Genomic DNA, 20,060 nt, shown 5'->3' with positions numbered 1-20,060 from the left:
GAGCTAAAGATGGGCAAGGAAATACCACAAAGGGAACGAAAGTCAAGCTGAGAACCTAGAATAATTTTCATAACAATTTTCACACAATTTAATGACATTCAAGCAGCAGGAAGAGGGAATTAGCATCTTTTTCAGTTTTGTATTTCCTTACTTATCTCCCTATCCCAGTGATGTGTGCAGTCAACAAGTATCTTTCATACTTTTAAGTGACCAAATTAATTAAATTTATTTCCAATACAAATACAGGGCCAGAGAAAAAAGGGGTTCGTGTTATACTTACCAGGAAAAGTACTATCTTCTGGATTCATTGAAGCACTAATGCTTCTTTTCAGGAGGTGATAAACATTTGCTGCTGTTAAATCTGAAAAAGAAAAGGCAAACTAACTCAATGGGCACAAGAGTTACATAATCTAGGCCTATTCCAATTTCACCATCAGAGACTCTCCAGAACAACATGTTATACATAAAAGAGCTACACAGAGAAAACCCAAAAGGCTCCTGGTTTATACAGCTAGCCAGTTAAATATTCAAAATTCCCCCCAAAGGATAATTTTAAGCAGAGAAGGGAAACTCTGTCACAATACTCTATACACAACCACATATATTTTCTCCTCAAGATGCCTGCTCAATCAAAACAAACAAATAAATAAAATGCAGTGTGGATTATAGACAGAAACATCAAATAGGAGTGTCATTTCAAACGGTCACGATTGTTTTAAATTTACCATTTTTTTTAATCTTAGTTTTTATATGTAGGATATCTCCTCCCATTAGGATGTAGACTCTACGAGAGTAAGATCCTTGTCCATCTTGTTCCTTTCTGTATTACTTGTATTTGGAACATAGAGTTGACGGAATCGCCTATTGAATGCATATATTTCTAACAAGAAGACATTCCATTCCGAAGGCACAGAGAATAAATCAGTTAAATTTTTACTGTGCCAAGAACTTCTGAGCACCGGAATTGCGCATCCACAAATGTGTCCCTATTTCTCCACGAAGATAATGACATTTTTCAGCCCTTATTGGGCCGATCCCATAGAGTCTCAGATTCTCGGGACAACTCGAGATAGCCCCCCTCCCTCACCGGCAGAACTTGATCTCAAACTTAAATTTCTTCCCCTCCCCGCAAGCGGTTCCCGCTCTTTCTCAGCCCTGCGCTTACCCGGCTGTTTCTCGGTACCCTCAACGGACGACTTCCCAGGCCCATGATCCACTTCCCCACCCGCTGCTGACGGGACTTTTGCTTCCCCCCAGATCACAAGGAGCAGGTACCGATCCATCTCCTTCGAGCCGAGCTCCTATTTCAGATCTTGGTTTCCACATCCAAATAGTCGCGCGCTGCTTAGGCACTTCCGGTTTCCATCCACCAAATTTAGGTCGGCTGGAAATTGTGCGCGCTGGGTCGGTTTGCCTCAGCTTTTCCAGCCGGCGGGTTCTTTGGGGGAGTTATTCTGTCAATGACTGCATTATTTCCTCCTGTCAGGATGAAACCGCTACCATGGGAAGACTGGAGGAGACCCAGAAAAAGCAGAGAAACTGACGACGGCTGGCTGGCCTAGGAACTGTCATGCTTGCCTATATATGTTTCCCGCCGGGCCATTAATGCTGGGGTCTGGCCGTGGACCCTGGGAATAGGACGGTCCTGCAAGTGGAGAAAATGTCGAGTTTCTCTAGGGCGCCCCAGGTGAGCTCGAACTCTTGTGGCTTGATGGAGTTCATTACGCTGGCAGAAGGAAGTCAGTGGCTTCGGTGGATTTAGTGATGCTGAGTGGGCAGGAAAGAGGAGTTCCTGGGCCAGGAGATGATGCCTCGGGAAAGCACTTTTGAGAATCGTGATTCTGGCCGCCGCTTGCTCTTTGGTATTCGTCTCCTCTTTTCAGTTAGCCCTTTTCATGACTTTTTTTCTAAGGAAAGAGTATTCAGATAGGGCACTGTAGACCATTGTAGGGATTTGCTTATTACTGAATAAAATGAGGATCTAGTTAGTGAAGGGTTTGGAGCCAGGAAGTGACAGTGATCTCACTTAAAAGTGTTAGAAGGAGCTCTCTGGCAGCTAAGAATAGACTGTTCAGAGGTGGGGATTGGTGGAAGGTAGAAACAAAGAGTCGGTTTAGAGGCCAACTGCAGTGATCCAGGCTAAACACGATGGTGGCACAAACCGAACTAGACAGTATAGGGTTGAAAAGTGGTCAGGTTTTGTTTGAAGGTGGAGTCAAAAGGATTTCCTGAAGGATTGAATGTGAGCTGACAACGAAAGAACAAGGATTACTCTAAGGTTTTTTTGTTTCTGAAACCGGAAGCGTGTGCCATCAGCTGAGATAGGGAAGACTGAAATTGAAGCAGGTTTCAGGCAGAAGAGCTGGAGTTCAGCTTTGGGTCTGTTGACCTGAGATGCTTCTTAGCCCAGTCCTGCTCCGAGAGTGATTCCTTCCTTGAACTGTTTGTTACCTCTCCTGGGTGAAGGAAATTTAAGAAGTAAAATTAAAAATTTGAAAACTTTACAGCAGTTTGATGATATGGCAGTATTTTAATGGTTTTTGAACAAGGTGTTTTGTTTTTTTTTTTTATCAAAATATTGATCTGCAATGGAATGGGGACAAACTAGTCTTTAGGAGATGGTTTAAAAAGCACTGTAGTGCAGCTACCAAATGGGCAATTGGTACAATTGTAGAGTTCAGGAAAGAGGTCAAGGCTAGAGATGTAAATTTCTACACTTGGGAGTCATAAGCATGGAAATGACATGTAAACATACGAGTCTGGATGTAGTCATTGAGAAGGTGTGTATAGAAAAGAGAGAAGGACCAAGAACTGAATTCTGGAACATTTCAACATTTCAGTGGCAAGAGATAGGAAAACAAGCAAAGTAGGGAAAAAAAAACCAACAGAGGGTGGTGTCCTGGAAATCAAGTGAGGAAAGAATATCCAGGAGAAGGAAATGATCACCTGTATTGAAGACTTAGAATTGACCAAGGGATTCAGTGACATGAAGGTCCTGGTAACTTTGACAGGCAATAGAGAGAGGGTGATGGGTGTGGGAGGAGAAAAGCCAGGGTGGAGAAGGTTGAAGTCAGCATGAGGACAAATTGGAGTAAAGACAACTCTTTGGGAGAATTTTGACACAAATGAGGCAGTGGGTAAGTGAGGTAGAGAGGGTTTGTTTTTTGTTTTGTTTTGTTTAACTTCATTATGGAGAATTTCAATGCTGTATAAATGAAGGTACAGCCCAGTTTCAAAAACCTCATAGCCAATATTTTTTCATCTGTACCCCCCATTCACTTCTTCCCCTTATGAATCTGAGGTGAATCTCAGATTCCTCTTATTTCATAAATAAATATTTCAGTATGTTCTCTATAAGGATTCTTTTTGAAAATATAACCCCAATACCATTTATCAAAGACAAAAAGTAATCATGATTCCTTAATATCAGATATCTAGTATATGTTCAAATCCCCAATTTTCTCATTTATGTTATAGAAATACATAAATTTTTACTGTTTGTTCCTTTGGTTTAGGATTTAGAATGTAATAATTTCATGTTTTTTAATTCTCTCTTAATAAGTTCTTTTTCCTATTTTTTTCCTTTGCAATTTATTGAAGACCAAAGATTGTCCTATAGACTTCCCACTGTTTGAATCTTTTTTTATTTTTATTTTTATTTTTTTACTTAGTCATAAGCTGAGAGTACTAGGGAAAAGATATGGGCTAGGGGCTGTCTTTATTTGCAGAAGACATGATTGTCTTTGTGAAAAATCAGATGGAATCTAGGAAAAGCTCCTAAAACTGATAAATAAGTTTAGCAAAGTTGCAGGGTACAAGACCAAAATGCAAAAAATGAGGTGTATTTCTATATACTAGCAACGAACAGAAATTTAAATTAAAAATACAATACTATTTACAATGGCATCAAAATATGTGAGATACTTAAGAGAGAAATCTGACAAAAGATGAGAGAGGAGAACAAGTAGAAACTAGAAAAGTGAGAAAGGAAAAAAAATGGTGAGCAGTTTAGAAGCTGATACGAGGTTTGTAATGATAAAATTTAAAATAAACCCAATTAGCCTGATTGTATTTTTTCCAGCATTGTTTAGCAACCTGTGTATATGCATACAGAAAGCAGAAAGGTTGACATCTCTATAGGCTGGAATTTTCTGAGAGCTTGAAGGTACTGATGGATACTACAAAGACAATGGTTTATGCCTGACGCAGCCTAAAGATGTCTGTGTAAGGCAGCTATGTAAAATTCAAGTTTATTCAACATCCTCCATCTATACTTGTCTAGCTATATTCTGTTACTTACCTCTTCCATAGAATTGAACTGCTGAATAGTTTTCAGTTCCCAATTAGCTACTCATTTTTCAATTTAATACATATTAGTCTTCAAAGTATTTTTGAAGACCTTATTTTTTTTTTTCTTTAATGTTTATTTATTTTTGAGACAGAGAGAGACAGAGCATGAACGGGGGAGGGGCAGAGAGAGAAGGAGACACAGAATCAGAAGCAGGCTCCAGGCTCTGAGCCATCAGCCCAGAGCCCGACGCGGGGCTCGAACTCACGGACCGTGAGATCGTGACCTGAGCTGAAGTCGGATGCTTAACTGACTGAGCCACCCAGGCGCCCCTTTGAAGACCTTATAAACAGTTTCTGCTTTCATAAGAGTTCCCATTACTTTTCCAGATTCTATTCTGTATGATATCAAAAATTGTCATAATAAAAAGGAAAATATATCTTTGAAATGTTTTAAATAAAATATCATCCACACTGCTAATAGGAAGGCAGGCAAGAAAAATTACTGTGTTAATCTTTGTAGAATGTAAAAAGACCCTCCTTTTCCAGAAACAAATGAAAAAACCAAAACAATTATTTAGTGACAGGATCTTTTTTCAAAGTAATTATTGATATTAACAGTAGAATATACATGATGGTATATAATAATCTCAATTATTTCCATTTTAATTAGAACTTTCTTTATTGTTTTCTCTGTCTCTGTCTCTCTGTCTTTCTCTCTCTCTGTCTTTTTTCCCCAAGCAATGGGCCACTTTTGCTCGGGTTTGGTATCTCTTAGATGGGAAAATGCAGCCCCCTGGCAAACTGGCTGCTTTGGCATCAATTAAACTTCAAGGATTGCATAAACCTGTATACCATCAACTGAGTGAGTATCATTTTATACCTGTCACGAGTAACCATAATTTTCATGCCAGAATAGAATGTTGAAAAGTCTGACTGAACTACTTCTAAGTACCTCTTTTTTTCTTGGGATCCCTTGTTCCATTCTTCCAAAAAACCTACTAGGGCACTGAAATGAATTTGGTTTATTCACAGGAAAACCATACAGACCAGTTTGCCTGAGATAACACCATTTTATGTCATTACCCCAGCAAAATTCTCAGTAGCCTTCCTTTCACTCTCAGATATCCTGAGTGGGACTAGAAATCAAATGTTCACTCTTACACGTGTGTCTTCACATGGCAATGAACATTTGAATAGGGAGTTTTTGAAAATGAAAAAATAAGTTTGTCTTTTCTTCTAAAAACCTTTCCCCTAGAAGGATGGATAGAGCTAGCGGAACATGGAAAGTTTACTTTTTACTGTTTTGAATTGATAGATTTGATTTTCTGTAACCTTTTTCCAAAACAAAGGAAAAAAGTTGTTTTGATACTTAAGGTCTTCAGCTTATTGTAGGTAATTCTGATTGACTTCACTTACCTAGGCACTGCAGTGCACACCCAACAAGTTCTAGGTGTCAATTCTTACTCTTTGTCTTGACCTGTCAGCAACATTTTGTGCAGCTGATCATAGTGTTAACTTTTTGATACATGAAATACACAAAGATATATACAGTATGTAGATACAGTATGTAGACAAATCTATTTTTAAATATAAGTAATATTTTAAAGAAAATTAACAGTTACAATCATGATGAAGTAAATACCCATACACTCAACATTTGCGTTATTTCCAATTTTTTTGCCATTACAAACAATATCCCTGTTGGTATTCTTATACCTTTTTTCCAGGGCACAGGTGGAAGAGTTTCTCCCAGATCTGTCTATAGGACAGGAATTACTGGGTTCAAAGGTGCATGGGAAACTAGGTAGTCTTTATGCTAATGTCCTCTCCTACCAGAGTTTTTATTAGCCATCATCTTCAATAACAGTTGATGTTTTCATTCTTTTTAAGTTTGACTACTCTCATAAATGTGGAATGCATTCTCGTGGTGGTTTTAATTTTCATTTTCCTCATTGCAAATGGAATTAAGTATCTCTTCACTATTTAATGGCCTTTTATCATTTCTTCTTCTGTGAAATATCTGTGCGTGTCTTTTGCCATATTTCCACTGAGTTATTTGTCCTCTACATTTTTCTAACTTTTATGTATAATTTAACATGTAATTTTTTACTCAGTCATTTGAAAATAAGTTGCAGATGTCTCAATAAATCCCCCTGAATTTAGCATGTGTCTCCTAGAATAAGTATATTCCCCTATGTAACCAAAATGCCATTATCATACGTAACAAAATAAACATAATTTAATTGTACAGTTTAATGTCCAGTACATTTTCACATTTGCCTCGTAGTTTCAAGCATATTTTTTAAAACCAGGACTCAACCAAGCTTTATGTATTATTGCCTTTAATTGTTATATTCCTTTAGTCTTTTTAAATGTAGAATAATCCTTCTCTTTTATTTTTTCCTGCCATTAACCTTTTGAGGAGTCCAGGCTAGTTGTCGTATAAAGAACTTTCTTCTTAAACACATTCTTTACTTGTTTTTGGATGTGTTCTCTTACTAACTAGATTCTCTCTCCCTCTCTGTCTCTCTGCCCCTCCCTTGCTCACTCTCTCTCTCTGTCTCTCAAAATAAATAAATAAACTTAACAAAAAAAAATAGGAGTGCCCTGCAGCCTGGTCTTTGGACCCCTTCACATTCCTTAGGCAATCACATTCAGGTTCAGGTCTCTAAATATTTTCTGTTAGGCTAAGCTCCCAAATTCATATCTTCATTTTTTACCTTTTCCCTGTATTCCAGGCTCCCATAACCACATTTCTACTCAATAAATCTTAGGTGTCCAGTGGGCATCTGCAACATTTTAATGTGTGTTTAACTCGGAGATGTCCTACTTCCTGATTTCCCCCACCCAAAACCAACCTGTTACTTCTGATTTCCCCATCTTAGTTAACAGCATCTGTATTCTTTTAGTTGGGCTAGTCAGAAGTGTTTGCTTCATTTGTGACTTCTCTTTGTTCAACTCATATATATGGGTATATATCTGAAAAAATATATGTATCTGAAATCTAGCTACTTCTCATTAACTCTTCTACTGTAATTTTAAACCACTTTGCTCTCTAGTTGGGATTATTCCAAAAGCCTCCTCACTGATCTCGCTGCTCCTACTCTTGCCTCAATAAGGTCTTTTCTCTACAGATGAGTTGCAGATGTCTCTTCCAAATGAGAAAGTAAAAGCCAACATTTGCCAGTCCCTACAAGGACCTACAAGGTGTGGTCCCTTTTACCTTGCTGAGTTTACTTCCTACCTCCTAGGGTAATCCACTAAGGCTTGCTGCTCTTTCCTTAATGTGCCTGTCAGCACATTTTTGCCTTAGGGCCTTTTCATATTTTGTTCCCTCTGCCTGGATGGGGTTTTCCAGATTTATGGCTTAATTCTTCACATCTTTCAGATTTCTGCTCATTTGTATTCTGAGAGAGGCCTTCCCCAGTTCCTCTGTCATCTCACCCTTTCACTCTATACTTTACCTTGCCTTTAGGGGCACCTGGGTGGCTCAGTTGGTTAAGCATCTGACTTCGCCTCAGGTCATGATCTCATGGTTCGTGAGTTCGAACCCCACATCGGGCTCTGTGCTGACAGCTCAGAGCCTGGAGCCTGCTTCAGATTCTGTGTCTTCCTGTCTTTCTGCCCTCCTGCCACTTCCCACCCCCTACCCCCTTGCTCACACTCTGTCTCCTAAAAATAAACATTAAAAAAAATTTTTTTTTAATTAGCATCCTCTGATCACCTGACATATATAAATATGTATTATCCACACCTCCACCACACTAAGCTCTAAGAGGATAGGAACTTTGCCTAAATTTTTCACAGCTATATGCCCAGTGTCTAGAATAGTGTTTGACACATAGTTGGGCTACATAAAATGCTTTTTGAGTGAATATATGCATTCATGAATACAAGTTTTGAGAATGAAGAAATTACTTTTAATCGGGGCTCTGGCATTTAGCTAAGTTAGATTTTGGACCTGTGGAGCTAGCAGGGAAAGTACTGCAGATGGGTTGATTTGGGTAAAAGCAAGAACTCATGAGTTACGCCATTTCTCATACTTGCCGCTCTAATCTTTTTCTGCACTTTTAAAAAAAATTTTTTTAATGTTTATTTATTTTTGAGAGAGAGAGAAAGAGACAGAATCCGAAGCAGGCTCCAGGCTACAAGCTGTCAGCACAGAGCCTGATGCGAGGCTCGAACTCAGGAACAGTGAGATCATGACCTGAGCCGAAGTCGGATGCTCAACTGACTGAGCCACTCAGGCGCCCCTCTTTTTCTTCACTTAATGAAAATTTCAAAGTCAGCTCACAACCTGTGAAATCTTTAAGTATGGAATATGAGTGTAAGGATTTTGTCATGTCAGTGTTAGTTTTCCAAGCACTTAGTACAACATCTGGTCCTTCAGAGATGCTTATCAAAAATGTTTTGTGGACTGACACTTTTAAGAAAATATTTTATGAGCACAGTCAGTTTTCATTATTCACCGTAGTTACGTTCTTTAAAGTCACCATGAATGCTGAAAGAGAGCGAACACTGAACCATTGCTTTAGAGATATGGTTAGGTTCCAGTGAGCCTCTAGTCACAACATTCATTTGTCAGCCAGGCAATAAATAGCTTTGTTTTATGTGTGTTTCTGTTTAAAGACAGCTTGTTTAATATACATATTGCATTCTTTAGCATTGAACTCACGGCTAACCACACAGTAACTCATGCCTGAACGATGCTTATCTAACACAGGATTTCTCTGTAAGACACACTGCAGCCTTCTTGCACTTAGGAATACTACACAGCACTTCAGCATCAGACTCGAGGGATATTTTAAACAGCAAAGTCACTTATAAAAAGCACAATAATGCCAAAAACCTAGCACTGAATAGACCACAAAAGGACACTGGTTTATAGTAAAAGAGCCGAAACAAAAGACAGTGCATTACCATATTTGACCTCAGCTTATGCATCAAGCTACTCAGATTTTTCACTGCCGTGCACATGTCTGCAAATGACTGGGAAAGCACTGCAAGTTTTGACATTATCAATAAATTTTAAGAGAATAGGCAAATTTGTAATACAGAATACATGAATAGTGAGGAGCAACCACACCTTGAAAGGAAAATACTGGTCAGCAGACCTACGCTTGACTAATTATAAATCTGTTTGCTTTAAAAATCTCGGGTTTTTGTGGGGCACTGGGTGGCTCAGTCGGTTGAGTGTCTGACTCTTGGTTTCGGCTCAGGTCATGATATCACAGTTTGTGGGTTTGAGCCCCATGTCAGGTTCTGTGCTGGAAGTGCTGAGCCTGCTTGGGATTCTCTCTCTCCCTCTCTGACCCTACCCAACACCGCCCCCCCCCCCACCCCGCTCGCCAAGCACTGTCTCTGTCTCTCAAGATAAATAAATAAACTTACAAACAATATCTGTGGTTTTTGGCAGACAAGGAGAATGTTATAGTCTTAGAATTACCAAGTAATAGAATGAATTCCTTAGGACTTTAGATATTTTAATTGCCTCATTGATATACATGAGAACTAAAATCAGAAGAATAAAATGACTTTCTCCCTGTCACTCAGCTATATTATAATAGAATTTGGACCAGAACCCAGGCACCTGTTTCATCAGATAGTAAATTACCCATTCCACATCAGTGTGGTGATTCTTAGCCACTTAAACTATGTTTTCCTGCTAAGTTGTTTATTTTCTTGGCAGTGTTATCAACAAGGTAATATACAAGATCTTTTAGGTTGATTTAAAAAAAAATTTTTTTTAAGTTTATTTATTTTTGACAGAGAGAGACAGTGGGAGTGTGAGCTAGGGAGGGGGAGAGAGAGAGGGAGACCCAGAATCTGAAGCAGCTCCAGGCTCTGAGCTGTCAGCACAGCTGACAGGGGTTGAACCCACAGACTGTGAGATCATGACCTGAGCCAAAGTCGGACACTTAATCGACTGAGCCACCCAGGCGCCCCTTTAAAAAAAAATTTTTTTTTAACATTTATTTATTTTTGAGAGACAGAGAGTGAGTGGGGGAAGGGCAGAGAGAGGGAGACACAGAATCCAAAGCAGGCTTTCCAGGCTCTGAGCTGTCAGCACAGAGCCTGTCGCGGGACTCAAACTCACGATACGTGAGATCATAACCTGAGCTGAAGTTGGATGCTTAACCGACTGAACCACCCAGGCGCCTTAGGTTGTTTTTGTAGAAATACAAACAATACAAAATTTGGGAAAAAGTAGAATTTGTAGTAATGTAATTTCTTTCGTAAAGTATAGCACTTATCTGTTCACTGAATTAAAGTTCTGCTTTCCTATAAATGGGTCATTATTGCAAAAGTATTCCTTAAGTACTAATGAAAATACTTGCTAGCACACCAAAAGAGCTTTGGTAGCTACCTATCATGTCATCCTTTTCTAGTAAAGGAGAATAGCTTTTCTATGAAATTAAAAATTAATGTTTTAAAGACTGAGCTGTATTTTTGTTTCACTATATAATTTAATACGTAACTTATATCAGCAAGACTTTTTATGTCCACAAGATGTCACTAAAGTCAAAACTTAAATTGCAAGCAATTTTCAGCTTACAAACATGTCTGTCGTAAATTTATTTCTAACATTCATTGTTAAATAAGCATTTATCAAGCATGTATTATGTTCTCACAATCACTGTAAACATGTTTGTTTGAAAATTGACATACAATTTCCCAGATAAATAATACTATAAATGATGTTCATATATCCAGGAGTAGCTATAAAAGTTAGCTGGTAATATATCCAAACATAATGTATACTGTATTTGAACTACTTTACAGGTCCAGTAGACTTTGTGAAGTTTTATAGAAAACCAACTTTCCACTTTTAAGGTTATTTTTTATGGAAAATGTGGTCTGAGTCAAGCTGGAAATGATGTAGAACTAGGAAAAGTTCCCTTCTCTTTCTAATCAGAGCTGCCCTTCTGAATTTGGGACCTGGGAGCTCTTTGAACATGTTTGTCACTGATAATAAAAAGAAAGGGCACATGGTAATTTTTAGATTATACTTACTCTTCATGAGGACTCCATTCTTTTCATTGCCCACAGATTAATAAATTGAGGACAGTATGAACGTTTAAAAGAAGCAGAAGGGCACCTGGGTGGCTCAGTCAGTTAACTGTTCCACTCTTGATTTTGGCTTAGGTCATGATCTCACGGTTGGTGAAATTGAGTCCCATGTTGGGCTGTGTGCTGACAGCACGGAGCCTGCTTAAGATTCTGTCTCTCCTTCTCTCTGCCCCTCCCTTGCTTACATGCGTTCTCTCTCTCTCTCTCTCTCTCTCTCTCTCTCTCAAAATAAACAAGCATTTTAAATAAATTAATTAATTTAAAAAATAAATAAAAGAAGCAGAGACAAACCTTCCTTTAGCATTTTCTAAAGTTATTGTTAGATTCTCCTAAAATACTCCTGATCTACATGAAAGGAAACAGAAGTTGCACACAGTTCTTAAAGTTAATGTTATAAACTCTAGCACACCAGGCAGTTCAACAAAGATTAGATCTAATCTCTAACATTCTGCCTTATATTATTTATTTAATCTTTTAAAGACTTGTTAGGGAAAAGAAAGTTTAGGATGCTCTTTTTAAAGTTACCAAGCTAACACATTTTTCTCTTTTACTCTTTAAGTTCAGTGTCAGTTTATTTCAAATGTAAATTACTGCATCATTTTAATTTTGCAATCTTAATCGCACATTTATTCTTCAACTCCTAGAATATCATCGTACAAAGCAGTGAAGGAGAGTTTTGCTTTAGATCATATCTTGAATACTTAACTCCTTTAAAAGTGAATACTTAGCTATTATCAATAAATTTGAACAACATACCTTGTTCCTATCACAGTGTCTTTATACTCAGTAGATTTTGTGGTAACTGATGTGATCTTCTGTTATATTAGCTACGCACAAATTCAGGGATGCCGGAAAAAACACTGAAGAAGGCATTTGGACATTTATCTTTCAAGGTTGGAAACAAACAAAATGACCAAAGCCAATTTTGTTATTTATCACTCAATTGAAATAGCTATTTTCAAACATTTCTCAAACCAAATCTTGTAAGGAAACCCAATATATAAAAGCAGTGCTGTGCTAGTTGAAGGAGGGAGAAGATGCTCGACCCTTTCCCCTTTGAGTCACCTTCTCAGAACCTGACATCTCTATCAAATACAGTTTTAAAATCAGTAAGCTACAGCAAAGAGCTTTTAAAGAGGGATTTGACACATGGAGCGGATGAAAAGACAAGCTACAGACTGAAGGGAAATATTTGCAAACCATATAGTCAACAAGAAACAAACTAACACTTAATTAGAAAATGAGCAAAATATCATGACCAGATGGTAAATAAATACATAAAATGATTCAACATTATTAGCCATTAGGGAAAAACAGATTAAACCCACAGTGAGACATCACTGCATATCTGTCAGAATAGCTAAAACAAAGAGTGGCAAATGCTGGTGATGATACAAAGAAACTGGATTGCTCACACATTGTTTGTAGGAGTATAAAATGGTAGAGCCAGTCTGGTAAAGAATATGGCAGTTTCTTATAAAACTAAACATGAGCTTGCCATACAACAATTGCACTTTTGGACATTTCTCCCAGGGAAACTAAAACACAAAAACCTGTATCAATTAATAATACTTCCACTGCATTGCTCTTTATCCCCATATATTTATCAGCCTCTGACATATTGTATGTTTACTTGTTTATTGTCTAGCTCATTGCACTAGAATGTAGGATTTATTATGACCAGGGATTTCAGTTGCATTCATTGCTCTGTTCTCAGCATCAAGAACAGTACCTGACATGAGTAAGTAGTAAGTGGATTAATTTATTAATCAATGGAAAAGAACTACAAAGCAGATTTTGGAAGAGATTCCCACCAAACTTACCAGATATCTCCATCTGAATCCATCCTCCTATGGAATCTGAGCAGCTCAGACAGTTTTGATTGGTCCAATTTGTAAGATAAGAACTACGAGTGCATCTCCCATGAAATCTAAGAGAGGAATTGAATGCGAACAGACATGATAGAACAAGCCTTATTTACATTAAAGTGAACACCAGGAATTTTTTTTTAACACTTATTGTGACTTGTAATTCCCATTATAAAAGAGGTCTACATTAAGAGTCTTCAGAAGGGAGCTTATAATTTAGGTGGAGAAAGTAAAATTGTACAAATGATAGGGCAAGATAGAGTTAAATCGGTATCTTAAGAGAAATTCAGGCATCCTTGTGGAATCAAGGGAAGTTGGGTTTGGTATTAGGAAAGGCTTTATGAAAGGACTGGTATTAATTTTGGAACTTGATATTTATGTGGAACTTAAATTTTATGGATAAAATTTAGGAAGTGGAGATAAATCAGGAGAGTATTTCTACTGGAAGGAACAAAGGAAAGATCAGGGGATCTGTGTATACGATCTTCTGTATGTATGTGTGTGTGTTTTAAACAGAAATAATGGGATAATGCTTCAGAGAATAGCAAGTAGTATGGTTTGGGATGGGAAAGAACTGGTAAATAAGGCTAGAAAGTTTGAGCCTAAACTGTAGGTATCCTTGAATATCTTACCTGGGGAGTTGGTACGTGTTGAGGTACGAAGGTGACAAATAACTTTAACCTAGGGTTGGTATGTTAAAAAGAATTTCGGAGCTGTCCTCAGAACCTAGTAGAAAAGGGTGCATGATCAACTAGCGGCTGATATTCCTGCCTCCAGAATGAATGTTATATCTCTTCCTCTCAGGGAATTTTGAGGAAAAAATATGAGTTCTGGTTTAGGGGAGAAAATGAGCCAAAACACTGAAGCTGTAGGACTGAGAAGCACCCCTGATAGTGTGACTCATCATTAGAACTTCAGTTCCCTGACATGACACTTTCGAGTTTCCACTTTGATTGAATTTATCTGAATTTATTTGGCACCTAATTTCATTCATTCATTCATTCATTCGTTCATTCACTCATGCACACATGTGCGCACACACACACCAAATATTATAAAAAGGAGTCAAGGTTACACATCTAAGGTGAGAGTTTTTACAAATACACTCACAACTCCTTTTTCTAAAAATTACTTATTACTTTAGTTTTTTTAATCTGAAAGAAATTAATTTCTCTTGGAATATCTCTTGATCAGGCAGTAGAGTTCTAATTTATATACATTTGCTGCATATTATAAAGCATAATTGTTTAATGAAAACTTTACAATGAAATCTATTGTATGTAGAAATTGAGACAGAAATAATTGTACTATATTCAGGGTTTCAGCCTTTAACAATATTGGCTTTTGTTTTAATATGTAATGCAGTTAAAAAATATTTAATTCCTGGTTAGTTTGATTTAGAGTTAGAGAAGTCTTTCTAAGAATATATTCTAAGAATATATATTCTCCCTCAATAACTTATGCCAGAGGCATGTTATTGAGGGAGAATAATTTTTCCCAGATTAGATGTTCGTACCTTATAGATGAAAGAACATGATTTTCATCTGATCTGTGATATTCTTTTGAATGTCCTTTGAGAGATCCTTTTGATCTCTACAAAGACAGTAGGTTTGTTTGGAATAGCTCAAGATGCTTTTTGTTTGTTTGTTTGTTTGTTTGTTTGTTTTAAGTATTTAGAGAGAGATAGAGAGAGTTGGGGAGGGGCAGAGAGAGAGAGAGAGGGAGAAAATCCCCAAGCAGGCTCTTCACTATGAACCCGATATGGGGCTCGAACTCACAAAACATAAGATCATAACCTGAGCCAAAATCAAGGGACACTTAACTGACTGAGCCACGTAGGTGCCCCAGTTTTTCCATATTTAAAGCTTAAATAACATTTAAAAAATAAATTCAGCTCTTGTGTAAAGCTAAGGATTCCATTTTTCCTCAGCCTAAGTGTCACGGAAAGAGCCTGAACCGGGAATTAAATAACATGGTGTGTGAGCTTTGGCAAATCACTTGATCTAAGCAGGTGTTAGTGTCTTCAACTGTAAAAGTCTGGTTGAAAACTAAGGAAACTTCAGCATTCTCTGAGATGACATAGATATCTTCTCACCCTCTTTATTTATTTTCCTGGTTCATTTGTCCAGTTGCCTTACTAGCCCATTGTGGGTTACTTTTAGGAACTTTGATCAATTTGCCAAATACAGTCAAACTGTCTTTTCAACCCACTGACAGCAAAGCTTCCCAGGTAAAGCTTTCCTTTACACCTCTTGATTCCCTTTCACTGTGATAAAGAAAACCTACCTGCTTTTTTCTCTTTCTTTTACCCTCATTCCATGTAGACTATATACTTCTCTCTTAAAATGCTGTCATTGAAATTCAAAGCTCATTATCTTATAATGTAACTGTTAGTTTTCATATGCGGTATTTATTTATACTTATTTTTTCAGTGTTTTTAAATAAATTAAAATCTTTTTAAGTTTTCATATTAGTAGAATAGGCATTTAAAAAATGTTTTTGGTTATTTGATTTTGTGAAGTATCATGACTCATGGGAAAACTGCATGTTGACTTTTTAGGGTTTTTTTTTATTAATTTTATGGAAAATTAATCTAATACATATATTTTAATTTTCAGGTCATCTGGCATATCAAATATGCATGTTGTCATAGTTGAAAGTGGCAGTTTAAATGTAGCTAGTTAAATGTGGTTGGAAAAAGCCTTGGGTTAGTAGTTAAGCATAAGATCATAATACTCTATTGTTCTCTGAATTTAAGGAGAAAAATCAATTGTGACATTTTACATTTGTTTTCAATTTGCCTATTGGTAAAACATACCTTTTTTACATCTATATGCGTATTGTTTTCATTTTCTCTTCTATTTTTAAGGGGAAGTTTATATTAGACATTTAAAGGTATGTTAATATAAACATTTTAGCAAAGTGTAAATATTAACGGGAAAAGACCATAGGAATAACATTAGTTTGCCTTTAAAAGATGTGTTGTTGTTATTGGCATCTTTAATAATATCCTCTTTTATCTTCCAGTGTTGAGATTTTCCAAATGTCTGGCCAACTCTTTCACTCTTTCTATACTTAGATGTTATGTAAAAGAGGAACAGAATAGCAAAATCCTGTTCAAGGATTTTGATGTTGCACTGTGACTTGCTTTATGTTTTTTAATGTGTTGTTTAGACTTTGAAAAGCTTTATAAATAACCAAGACCACTTTTTCTTAAAATCGTGACTTTCATATAAAATCTTTTCTTCTTTGTTCTTTTTAAATCTAGGTGACTGTGGGGATCATGTTGTCATAATGAACACAAGGCACATTGCATTTTCTGGAAATAAATGGGAACAAAAAGTGTACTCCTCACATACTGGGTAAGATAACGCCATTGTCCAACAGACATATGAAAAAATGCTCAACATATCTAACCATCAGGGAAGTGCAAATCAAAACCACAATGAGCTATCACCTTAACATCTGTCAGTGTGGCCACTAAGACAGTAAATAATAAGTGTTGGTAAGAATGTGGAGAAAAACGAACCTTCATGCACTGTTGGCGGGAATGTAAATTGGTATGGCCACTGTGGAAAACAGTGTGGAGGTTCCTCAAAAAATTAAAAATAGAAATACCATATGATCCAGTAGTTTCACTACTAGGTTATTACCCAAAGAAAACAAAAATACTAACTTGTAAAGATACATATACCTCTATGTTTATTGTGGCATTATTTATAATAGCCAGGATAGAGAAGCAACCCACGTGTCCATTGATACATGAATGGATAATGATGTACATGTGTGCATGTGCACTGGAATATTACTCAGCCATAAAAAGGATGCAGTCTGGCCATTTGCAACAACATGGATGGACCTAGAATATATAGCACAAAGTGAAATGTGTCAGAGAAAGACAAATACCATATGCTTTCACTTATGTGTGGAATCTAAAAAACCAAATGAACACACAAAAAAGCAGAATCAGACCTATAAATACAGAGAACAGATTGATGGTTGCCAAAGAGGGTAAGAGTGGAAGGGAGGGTGAAAGGGAGTGGGAGATACAGGCTTTCAGTTATGGAATGAATAAGTCACAGGGATAAAAGGTACAGCATAGGGACTATACTCACTGGTGTTACAATAGCCTTGTATGATGACAGAAGGTAGCTACACTTGTGGTGAGCATAGCATAATAGAGAGTTGTTGAATCACTAAGTTGTACACCTAAAACTAATGTAACATCAAGTATCAACTACTCAGATAAAAAAAAAAAATGATACTGCCATTGTCAAAGAATATAGGCAGTTGAAATATATTACTTTAAAAATACTATTGGGGTGCCTGGTTGGCTCAGCCAGTTGAGCATCCAGCTTTGGCTCAGGTCATGATCTTGTACTTCCTGGGTTCGGGCGCCACATCGGGCTCTGTGCTGACAGCTCGGAGCCTGGGGCCTGTTTCGGATTCTGTGTCTCCCTCTCTCTCTCTCTGCCCCTCCCTGGCTCTCACTGTCTCTCTCTCAAAAATAAATAAACATTAAAAAAAAAAAAATACTATTGATCTTACTATGGGTACCTGGCTGGCTCAGTTGAAAGAGCATGCAACTCTTGATCTTGGGGTTATGAGTTCAAGTTCCACAAAAAATATAATAAATAAGTAACCATCCTTTAAAAAAAAAAAACAGAAAAGAATAATTGATCTTACTTAAAAGAAAAAGCTATTTTCAAAAATTGGCATTTAAGGAAATACTAATTTTGCACATGCTGCGTATATAATTTACTCAACCAAAAATAACCCACAGAACTACACCAAATACTAGTTATTATTAACAGTATTTGTTTTTTCTAGAAGCTTTTCACATAACCTCTCTGATCTAGATTATTCTCATTTTTAAATCAATCTTCTCATTTATTTCTGTTTCCTGTAATTCATGTCACTGTTGTTTCTTGAACTATCTTAAACTTCTGAAAATACATGAGATGTTTAAGGAATGGTGAACAAAATCCCAAGTTTGGAAGATACCTAAAATCTCCACAACATACCTCTCAACGTCCAGGTCTCTCTGCCTGTGTTTGAATAATAGGGATCTCATGGCTTGTAAGGCAGCCCATTCATTCCATCTTTGAAATGGTTTAAATTTTAGAAAGATCTTTATGCTGTTGAATCATAATCTGTTTTTCTTTAGCTTTCATATTAGTCTTAGTTCTCCTCTTTGGACAGTGTAAAATAATCATATCTCTCCACATGACATCCTTCAGATCATTTTGAGATAGGAATCAATAAGAGCCCCTTGATTTGTCTTTTCCCTAAGCTAAACATCTGTAGTTATTTCAGAGTTCTTTATATGGTGTCCCTTTGACTATCCCCTTATATCTTGGTCACTCTCTAGTGTCTTTCTTAACTAAATACACTCACCTGTCTATGTTCTGATGGCTTCCTAGTATAATGGGAGTCGTCCATCTTTCAGTTTTATAATCCTCTATTGGGTGGTACACGGAGTTCACTATCAGCCCAAACTCCCAAGTCTTTCTTAAACATGCTGCTGTTTAACCATGTTTTAACCCATGTTAACCCAACTACAATACCTTAAGTTAAATTTTACCTCCAGCCTTTTAAAATCTTTTGAGATCTTGATTGTGTCATGTAATGTGTTAAGCCCTCTGCTTCAGGTCATATACAAATTTAATTAAATACCTCCTATACTGTCATGCAAGATACGGTTAGAAACGTTGAACTTTCATTCTTGATTAAAATTGTTTATTTCCAATTGCACCTTCATCTTAGACAAGCAGAATTTAATGTCTCCATCTGTTTCTTTTCATCTCTTGCCTAAGTGGGTCTTAGGCAATGCTAGGAATAACTTTTTTTTTTTTAAAGACCTTATTTTATTTTTTTTAAATGTTTATTTTTGAGAGAGAGAAAGAGAGCACCTACAAGCAGAGGAGGAGCAGAGAGAAAGGAAGACAGAGGATCCAAAGTGGGCTCTTTGCTGACAGCAGACAGTGGGACTTGAACTTGCAAACCATGAGATCCTGCCCTGAGTCAAAGTTGGACGCTTAACCGACTGAGCCACCCAAGTGACCCACTCAGAATAACTTTTTTGCTTCCATTAGCCAGACTTTGCCCATTCTCCTTAAACTTATTCATGAAATTGTTATTTAACATAACCAAAATAAATTCACATCCAGCTTCAGTAGTTTCTATTAGGAAATCTGTACAGATAAACCAAATTCTATAAAATTTAGAGGTAACGGGGGAAGAAATATGAAAAGTCAGGGTAACATAATGCGATAAAAGCATAAAGGGGGGGAGTATTGGCACAAAATGCTGTAATAATTACTGTAGCAGTAATATCTGTGGAAAATAATAGCACAACTAATAGCGAACAGCTAGGATACCATACCCTCTGCTGGTAGTGTCCCCTTCAGTAGAGCTGTCTTATCTAGGGTTGAACTCTAAACTTGTACATTATCGGTACCCCGATTACCACTACTGCTTCAGAATCCTTCATTTTAGCCAACATATTGCCATTTCTTGCCTTTCTGCCTTTGCGTGTGTTATTGTCCTTCACAGGAGTGTTTCTCAAGAACTCATATTTATCCATTAAAACCTGGCTCATTCAACCTCTTCTTGAATCCCTTCCCTATTGTCTCAACCCCGTATGGTAAATAACTGTTTTGTTTCTCAGTTTCTCTTGACTCTTCACTTACTTTGTTACTTCATTTCACTGGATGTACCACTTTTTTTATGCTCAGAACATTATTACATTATATATTCAAATTTTAACTTTCTAGTTATAAAAATTTTAATATATGATAATTTTAGGAAATGCAGAAAAGTTTAAAGAAG

The 20,060-nt window shown here is 37.0% G+C and overlaps 2 protein-coding genes across 4 annotated transcripts in view; one reads left to right on the top strand and one right to left on the bottom strand.

Annotated features, from left to right (window-relative positions):
* MTBP (MDM2 binding protein) overlaps positions 1 to 1,366 on the bottom strand; it is an 89,916-nt gene extending 88,550 nt beyond the window's left edge. For 2 of the 3 annotated variants that reach the window (XM_019459939.2, XM_019459940.2), the window contains exons 1-2: positions 1,166 to 1,366; positions 281 to 361 (exon numbers count right to left, since the gene is read on the bottom strand). In XM_019459939.2, coding sequence (XP_019315484.2) covers positions 281 to 361; positions 1,166 to 1,283 — 199 coding nt within the window. In that variant the 5' untranslated portion in view covers positions 1,284 to 1,366. The remainder of the gene's footprint in view (positions 1 to 280; positions 362 to 1,165) is intronic. The other variant, XM_019459938.2, reaches the window with a different exon arrangement.
* A 191-nt stretch (positions 1,367 to 1,557) lies between these two features.
* The window catches only part of MRPL13 (mitochondrial ribosomal protein L13), a 48,601-nt gene continuing 30,098 nt past the window's right edge, over positions 1,558 to 20,060 (top strand). Inside the window, exons 1-3 of the mRNA XM_019459941.2 lie at positions 1,558 to 1,687; positions 5,029 to 5,152; positions 16,498 to 16,591. Coding sequence (XP_019315486.1) covers positions 1,661 to 1,687; positions 5,029 to 5,152; positions 16,498 to 16,591 — 245 coding nt within the window. The 5' untranslated portion in view covers positions 1,558 to 1,660. The remainder of the gene's footprint in view (positions 1,688 to 5,028; positions 5,153 to 16,497; positions 16,592 to 20,060) is intronic.

This window comes from Panthera pardus, unplaced genomic scaffold (genome assembly GCF_024362965.1).
Source record: "Panthera pardus isolate Hobbes unplaced genomic scaffold, ASM2436296v1 HiC_scaffold_7, whole genome shotgun sequence".
NCBI classification, from domain to species: Eukaryota; Metazoa; Chordata; class Mammalia; order Carnivora; family Felidae; genus Panthera; species Panthera pardus.
The sequence above is the reverse complement of the archived record's forward strand: the minus strand, read 5'-3'. Positions and strand labels throughout refer to the sequence as shown.